An 8,930-nucleotide genomic window follows, 5' to 3' on the forward strand; every position below is an offset into this window, starting at 1 on the left:
GTTCTTCCTGGGCAGCAGGGGTTGGGTTCTTTGTTCCTGGGAATGTCCACATTCCCCAGTAGAGTTGAGGGGCCGCTGTCTCCTGGGACCTGCCCATGAGTAAGGCCCCTGATGTCCAAAATCTATAGACAGGTTGGTTACATCACTGGATGTAAGATCTCCAAGGGCCAGGCAGAACCGTAAGTGGGTACAAGAGATCAGCATCTCCTTTCTACATCACTGTCAGGCTTTTAGACCACTTCTCCCTTCACCAGGTGAGCTCTTGGTATCTGACTTAAAAGACTGAGAGCCTAGAATCTTTCAGCCTTTCCCAGGAGGGCACAGGATAGAAATGCAAATTAGGATATACACTGGAAAGGAACAAGTTAAAGTGTCTTTTTTTTTTTTTTTTAAAGATTTTATTTGTCAGAGAGCAAGGGCACAAGCAGGGGGACCGACAGGCAGAGGGAGAAGCAGGCTCCCCGCTGAATAGGGAGCCTGATGCAGGATGCAATCCCAGGACCTGGGATCATGACCTAAGCCCACGGCAGATGCTTAACCGACTGAGCCACCTAGGTGTCCCCAAAGTTAAAAGTGTCTTTATTTGTAGATGACATGATCTGGGTGTAGAAAATCCCAAGGAATCCATTAAAAAGTATATTAAAAATAGGTATGACGGGTACCTGGGTGGCTTAGTTGGTTAAGTGTCTGACTCTTGGTTTTGGCTCAGGGCTCAGCACTCAGTGTAGAGTACTCGTGAGAGTCTCTGTCCCCCTCTCCTGCCCCTGGGTCCCTCCCCCACATCTATTCCTCTCTCCTGCTCTAAAAAGACATATATGTATATATGCAAATATATGCCATATATATATATACATATATATATATATGCAAAAACAAGGACAAAGCAGAGCTGCAAAGTTACCCATACAAATGATCAAATATGATTAATGAAGCAATTCCATTCATAGCAGCCTGAGAAAGAATGAAATGAATAGGTCTAACAAAACAAGTGCCGTACTCTGAAAACACTCTGAAAGCTATAAAACAGTGCTAAGAGAAACTGGTGAGAAACAGTCCATGCTCGTGGATTAGCTGATTCAATGTTTTAAGATGACAGTGTTCTCCAAGTTGAAATACAGACTCCATGCAATCCCTATCAAAACCACAGCTGACATCTTCAGTAGAAACTAACAAGCTGATCCTAAATTCACAAAAGAATTAAAAGAGCCAAAATGATTTTGACCAGGAACAAAGCCGGATTTACTTTACCTAATTTAAAAAATTTCTATAAAGCTATAGTAATCAAAACTGTGGCACTGGCATAAAGACAGACACACAGATCTGTAGAACAGACTTAAGAGTACCAAAATAGCGGCGCCTGGGTGGCTCAGTGGGTTAAGCCGCTGCCTTCGGCTCAGGTCGTGATCTCAGGGTCCTGGGATCGAGTCCCGCATCAGGCTCTCTGCTCAGCGGGGAGCCTGCTTCCTCCTCTCTCTCTCTCTGCCTGCCTCTCTGCCTACTTGTGATCTCTCTCTGTCAAATAAATAAATAAAATCTTTAAAAAAAAAAAAAAAAGAGTACCAAAATAACTTTACTCAAGTGATCTTTCCTTTTCTTTTTTTTTTAAATATTTTATTTATTTATTTGACACACAGAGAAAGATCACAAGTAGGCAGAACAGCAGGCAGAGAGAGATGGGGAAGCAGGCTTCCCGCTGAGCAGAGAGCCCGATGCGGGGCTCGATCCCAGGACCCTGGAATCATGACCTGAACCGAAGGCAGAGGCTTAACCCACTGAGCCACCCAGGCACCCCTTGTTTTAATTTTCTTAATAACATCTTTTGAAGAGGGATATTTTATTTTTTCTTTAATGTAAGCTCTGAGGCCAACATGGGGCTTGAACTCAGAACCCTGAGATCCAAGAGTCACTTGCTGTACCAACTGAGTCAGTCAGGTGTCCCTTGAAGAGCAGTATTTTACATTTTGATGAAGTCTCTATGTAGAGGCTGCTTTTAGGCAAACAGGCCTAAGCGATGGGATGTAGTGACGCCCTGGCTGAACACAGGATCACTGGGTGACCCACCTCACAATATCCATAGACCAGGGAGGCCTGGGTCGCTTAGTCGGGTGAGCATCCCACTCTTGATTGCAGCTCAGATCATGATCTCAGGGTCATGGTATTGAGCCCGACGTGGAGGCTTTGCGCTCAGGGGGAATCTGCTCAGGATTCTCCTTTTCCCTCACCCTTCGCCCCTCCCCGCTGGGGGCTCACGTGTGCATGTGTGTTTTCTCTCAGATAAATAAATCAATCTTGAAAAAAAGAAAAAAGTATATACGTAGGGTCTAACTGACCAATGGACTACTTTCAAGTAGGCAGTTACCAAAAAGGAGAATTCCATATGTCACCAACCTCCTCATCTCCCCACACTGAAAATAGCCCCTGCCCACTGCGTCATTGCGGAGAGCCTCTCCTCTGCTAACCTGTCCACCATTTAAACTTCCGTCATAAGGCACAGACCAAGAGGAAATAAATACGGAGGCTTAACACAGAATATATAAAGAATTTGTGTAACTCAATGATAAGAAGACAACCCAAGTAAAAATGAACAGAAGATCTGAATGGACATTTTATCAAAATGTTAAAAAGCACATGGAAAGATGCCTGACATCATTATTCATTAGGAAAACTTAAGTTAAAAACCCCTTGAGGGGCGCCTGGGTGGCTCAGTGGGTTAAAGCCTCTGCTTTCAGCTCAGGTCATGATCCCAGGCTCCTGGGATCGAGCCCCGCATCGGGCTCTCTGCTCAGCGGGGAGCCTGCTTTCTCCTCTCTCTCTCTCTCTGCTTGCCTCTCTGCCTAATTGTGATCTCTGTCTGTCAAATAAATAAATAAATCTTTTAAAAAAATATAATAAATAAATAAATAAATAAAAAATCCATTGAGATTTCACCCTCACCAGGATGCAACACCAAGTGTTGGCGGGAAGGCAGAGAAAACAAACAGTCCTACAGTGCTGGTGGGAATATAAAACGGTAGAGACTCTTTGGAAAACAGTTTGGCAGTGAAGAGAGAAACATGAACTTAACACAGGACTTAGAAGTTCCACTCCTAGGAACTGTCAGGCAGGAAGACTTTACTCCGCCCTATGGTCCTTCTAACTGGACTTAGAATCAAACTGACATGATACAGATTATCAAGAGAAAATCAAATTTAATGGGCATACATACAGGGAATCAACAGACAGGAAATTCCGAAGACAGTGAGGCAACATGAAGCTTACGTGAGCTGAGGGCAGAAGTCTAAGGATACGAAGCGGAGAAAGCCCTTCAGCAAGAAGTTGAAAGGAGAGATTTGGAAACACAAGGTTGCTCTATTACGCAGATAAATTCCTTACATAAAGGGGAGTCTCTGTTCATAACTCTCTTCCTATTACAGTCTCTCCTTCCCCATTTAAATTAGGCAGTTGTGGGAAAGGCAGAGAGCTTTTCCTGCATCTGCTGGTTTTGTTTTTTGTTTTTTAAGATTTTATTTATTTATTTGAAAGTAGGAGCAGGGAGGAGAGAGAGAAAGAGGCTCCCCGCTGAGCAGGGAGCCTGATACAGGACTTGATCCCAGGGTCGGGTGCCATGACCTGAGCGGAAAGCAGACGCTCAACCCAACTGGGCCACTCAGAGTTCTGTTTATTCCTTTTTTTCTTTTAAGTAGGCTCTATATCCAGTGCAGAGGCCAACTGCCTCACAATCAGAGATCAAGACCTGAGCTGAGATCAAGAGTCACACACTGAGCCACCCAGGGGCCCCTTGATTACCTTTAAGTCAAAAGAATCTTTATGCCTAAGTGGCCCATCTTGGGGAAGCCTGTCCTTGACTCCTAAGAATCCACCCAAGCAAAATGAAAACATATGTCTCCACAAAGATTTGTAAGCAAAATGTGCCTACTAGCATCATTTATAATAGCCAAGAACTTGAAACAATTCAAAATCTGTCAGTTAATGATGGATAAATAAACCGTGGTGTATCCATACAAAGGAATATTATTCAGCAATAAAATGGAAAAAAATTCTGATATTTATGAATAACATGCATAACCTCAAGAACATTATGCTCAGTGACAGAAACGAGACATGAAGAACTACATATTACATGATTCCACTGATATGAAATATCCAGAAAAGGCAAAAGTATAGAAACATATGTAGATTAGTGGTTGCTAGGGGCTGGGGATGGGAGTGGATTTTAGCTATAAAAGTGTCCAAAGGAACCTTCTGAGGCAATGGGAATGGGTAAGATAATAATGTCTGTACAATTCTATACATTTACGAAAAGTCATTAATAGTGCACTTATAACGGGTATGTTTTACACTATGTAAACTAACTCTTGATAAAGCCACTTAGCAATCAGGACTATTCATTCTCACAGTCCTGGAGTTCCTGACCGCATGGTGATAACCAGAGTATCTAGCCCACTAGAAGATGACAGGAAAGCATGAAACACTGGTTAGGCATACAGCTCTGGGAGCTACACAGATCCTTTTTTTTTTTTTTAAGATTTTATTTATTTATTTGACAGACAGAGATCATAAGTAGGCAGAGAGGCAAGCAGAGAGAGAATAAGGGAAGCAGGCTCCTCGCCGAGCAAAGAGCCCGATATGGGGCTCGATCCCAGGACTCTGGGATCACGACCTGAGCTGAAGGCAGAGGCTTTAACCCACTGAGCCACCCAGGTGCCCCAGCTACACAGATCCTTAAGACACCCTGTAAACCTTCAGCTTGCAAGGACCCAGACATGAAAATGGTGTGCCAGGCTCCTCCATGTCCTATCTGTCACAATCAGTGTTCTTTACCCATTAATGGTACTCATTTCCTTCTCACACAAACACAAGTGGGTGATATATTGCTAGGATGTGGCCTGCAGGGGGCCTCCTTTCAACACTGCTGAGATGGGAAGGACAGTCCCTGAAACACAGACCATCAGACCAACCACTGCCTTTTCTAGGCGAACTCCAGGTCCAAAGCTTCAGAACGTACAAGCTTCATTCTTTGCCAGGGAACACGGGGTACAAAGGCCAACTGGTCACATCTGGACCGAGATGAGCCATGCCTTGCTGCTGTGCCCTCTATGAGGTGCTACAGGGGCCCTCACGACCAACCTATGAACACCTCTGTCACATTCTCTATGCACTCCTGCTAAACAGGAGTCTAACATCAGAGGTGAATTAACGAGTGATAAATGCATTATCAAATGGCCCAGAGCAGTGTGAGGTCCTGGTACCAGAGCTGGGTGATGACAGCAATGCATAAGAACTGTTAGCAGGACCTGAAGCAGCTTGATGAAGGCATGAGGGATGTCAAAGGCAGACTTCACAAGGTCCATAAACAATGGGAAATTTACCCAGAAGCCCTCCAAAAGCTATCCCATCAGGCCCTTTGCTTAGAGCAGGAGTCCATGCCAAATTCAGTCACAGGTGAGTACCGTGATACCACTTCAGTGGATGCCGGGCCACCGCCATCTCTCCAGGGGAAGGCAAGCAGGGAACAGGGACTGCTTCTGCTGAGCAACAGGAGGGGACCATCAAACACAGAAGGGCTTTTCCCACAGCACCCAGCAGTGCAACAAGTGGTCTCAAAGTCCAGTGTGGCCCCTACAGGCTTCCCCACACACAGGCCAGTCACAGAGTGTCTCTTCAGGTAATGTTCTTCTATACAAGGTCCAACTTGTGGCTGAAGGTTCTACGTAGGGTCTTTCTCAGGTATCAATTCTTTTGTATTGAACAAAGTTTGTAAAATAGGTTGATTATTTAAAATAAAATGTTAAAAAAAAAAGAAAAGGGCAGTGGAAGACTATATTCACTGCTTTCAAATGGCATTTTTCTACTGAAGTTGTTGATGTTGACAGGGCAGGAGCCGTGGCCAACAGCTCTCCCGTGCTGGTTGTACACAGAGGAGCTTTCTCCAGTTAATATTTCTATGCAGAACACGACAGGAGCTGCAGCTTTTTGCTCTCCTATTCCCTATACTCACTCACAATGCAGTAATTTGCTGCAATACTGGATTCAATCTTGTGAGAGGCGGCTTTCCAACATCAGCTGTACTCATTACGCCTTTCTCCAATAAGGATCATGGGAGACAGGTTCAATATTTTCTTGAAAGTGACTGCATTTGTACAACTGTTCTCTGACATGAATCTCTTGGTGCTAACAAGAATGGAGCTCTGGACGTAGATACCCACATTCTCTGCATGTGGGTCCTTTAGTGCAAGGGGGAAATGGAAAATTTCGCTCAAGCCTGGGCCATACTCACTGCCTTTATAAAGGCTTTCTCAAGGAGAACATTCTGGTGGTCCAAAGGAATAGAGCTCTGGCTGGAGGTTTTCTCATATTACCACACTCACAACATTTGAAGATATGAATGTACTCCTGCTTTCTCAGGATGGAGGCAAAGGTGATAACCTTCCCACCTTCCCGACGTACTTGGGATTTTTTTTTCCCATTCTGAAACATTTTTGGTGACTGATAGTTTACTTCAGTGTTAATTCTCTGTGGGTCAACAAAATGTCGAGCTGGAAGGGCCTGGCGATAGGCAGGGGCTGTGCGGTAAGGGTGGTCCAGCCACAGCCACTGTATCTACCTTCCTTTGAGGGAACAAGCAGTCTCATGGAGGAACAAATTTTCAAGAACTACTTAAAGATGTATCAGCTCAGGACATGTTAAGGGGAGGCCACTGGTGGGGGACCTGACCAGAAGAGGGGAGAAGGAGAAAAGCTGTAAGGCAAAGGACACAGAGGGATCAGCCAGGGGACAAGAGTCAAGGGAAAGTAGAATGGAGTGTCAGAAAGGGGTCAGAATGATAGAAAAGAGGCATGGCTACTCACTTTGGGACCAGGGGAACAGAGGGCATAGGTCAAGTACCAGATGAGAGATGAGCCCACTGCTACAGTCCCTCCCACAACAGTTTTGTGCTGACCAGTACTGGTCCTCCATGGGCCTCTCTGGTCAAGAAATGATTCAAGCTGCCCTGTCCAGGTCTCCTTGCCAAGTTCAACTTGGGTGACCACATTTAGGGTAGTGCAGTCATTCTTAGGTGGGATCAAGTGATCCCACTGTGAGAGGTCAACCCCATGTCAGGGGATTTACCCATAACAGAGCAAGAGGGGTGAGGATCGCTATGCATCTGGAGAATGGAACCTCATGAAACGAAGAACCAGAAAATATCTCAGCAGAAAAGCTCATTGTCCCCATAATCAATGACCATGTCAATGCTCACGTGTCATCACAAGGACTGACAAGGGACAGCTGGCAGAAAACTTGCTGGAGGGTTTTTTTTCCCTGACAGAGGGGACAGAAAAGCAACAGGCCCTGATGGGGTCTCTTGGCCAGATAATAACCAAGCTTGATGTGATCTCCTATGTGGGTTGTGATATTTTTGACCCTTAACCATGATAAAAAGGTCCCAAGACAAAGAGTTCAGGTTGCTTATGCAGCAGTCTGGGAGAAGAGGTATCAAACACGGGCCAGCATCAGGACCAGCAGCACAACCCACGGGGAACGCACTGGCCTAACCTGGCGAGGACAGGGCCATGCCATGGTAGTAGCCCCACTGTGCCTTATGAAGGAGCCCCACTTTTTCTAAAAGAGATATGTAGCCTTCTCCTTAAAGATCAACAGGCTCTGCAATACCAGGCCAGGGAGCAGATGGCTGTGAGCCCTGGGCATGGGACCTGGGGCCCCAGTCTGTCCTGCTAGCCACCTCCCCTTACGTCTCCCAAACCTTGTTCCCTGACATGCCTGCTCACCCTCTGAGGGTTGGCCGTCCTCCTGGATGCGCACTCTCCCCAGATCCACTGGTCTTTGGACAGCACTTCTCTTTTTTGGCACCCATGTCCTCCACCTAGCCACTGGTCCTTCGTCTGGACACCCCACATTCACCTCAGAGCCATTCATCTGTAACCACAACTCAAGACTCTCCTTCCAAAATGCCATTCTCAGGCCCTTCCTTGGACCACAGCCTGGAATGGGAGTCCAAACCAGAACTCCCTGTGTGTTCACAGTACATATGTCACCCCCACTCAGAGGTCTCCAGACAATTCGGACTCTACATCTACAAAATCTAACTGCTAATCTTCCCCAAAACATCCTCCTCCTTTGGGACCATCTCAACGAGCAGTAGTACCTCATTCCTTCTAAACCCTTGGGATGGTCCTTTATCTGCCACTTACATTCACTCCTCACATCCACCCCGAAAACCCATCAACTCCGTCTTGAAAATCTAACCGAAATATGATCGCTTCTTTCCCGTCTCCTACTTCTGCCCCGGACAGGCCACCACCGTAACGGTCCCGACGAATCCTGCGGCAGCATCCTCATAAATCTTCCTGTTTTCAGCCTGGCCACAGCCCGTCTCCCACCAGCGCGCTCACTTAGTATGTCTACTGGGTATTCATTGGGATACTCTCAAAATCCTACATCAGTTCATGGACATCCCTCTTCTACTAAAAAATTTCCATGACTCCTAGCACTCCTCTCAGGCTTTTGGCTCCTTGCAGTGGAAGACGGAGCTTTCCTGAATGTCCTCGGGTCGGTCTTACCTCTGAGTCATTGCACATGCAGATCCCTCTGCCTGCGTCCTCTGTATCTCACGACACTAGGTTCTGGGCTGAAGACCCGGCCCCTGCGAACGCTCCATCGTCCTGAACGTCGAGGCCTGGAGTTCAGTCGGGGACTAGGACACTGGGACTGAGTCCAGCCGGGTGGGGGCCAGGACACGATTCTTCAGCCGTGACTGCTCGATACGCTCACTCATCACGCCCGCAGGACCGTGGAGCCTCCTGGACACAGGCCACAAGCTGGCAGCAAGGTCCCTCAGCCACACCAGACAAAACCGCAAGCGGCCAAAGAAATGCCCGGATCCCGGAAGTGGTGACCGGAAGACCTCTGCCGTGCCGGAAACGCCCCTA

The 8,930-nt window shown here is 46.6% G+C and overlaps 1 protein-coding gene across 1 annotated transcript in view; it reads right to left on the minus strand.

Annotated features, from left to right (window-relative positions):
• LOC101690947 (zinc finger protein 324A) overlaps positions 1–8,881 on the minus strand; it is a 38,671-nt gene extending 29,790 nt beyond the window's left edge. The window contains exon 1 of the mRNA XM_004780458.3: positions 8,562–8,881. Coding sequence (XP_004780515.1) covers positions 8,562–8,579 — 18 coding nt within the window. The 5' untranslated portion in view covers positions 8,580–8,881. The remainder of the gene's footprint in view (positions 1–8,561) is intronic.
• Between the last annotated feature and the right edge of the window lie 49 nt (positions 8,882–8,930).

Source organism: Mustela putorius, unplaced genomic scaffold, assembly GCF_011764305.1.
Source record: "Mustela putorius furo isolate JIRA1106 unplaced genomic scaffold, ASM1176430v1.1 tig00000196_pilon_pilon_pilon, whole genome shotgun sequence".
NCBI classification, from domain to species: Eukaryota; Metazoa; Chordata; class Mammalia; order Carnivora; family Mustelidae; genus Mustela; species Mustela putorius.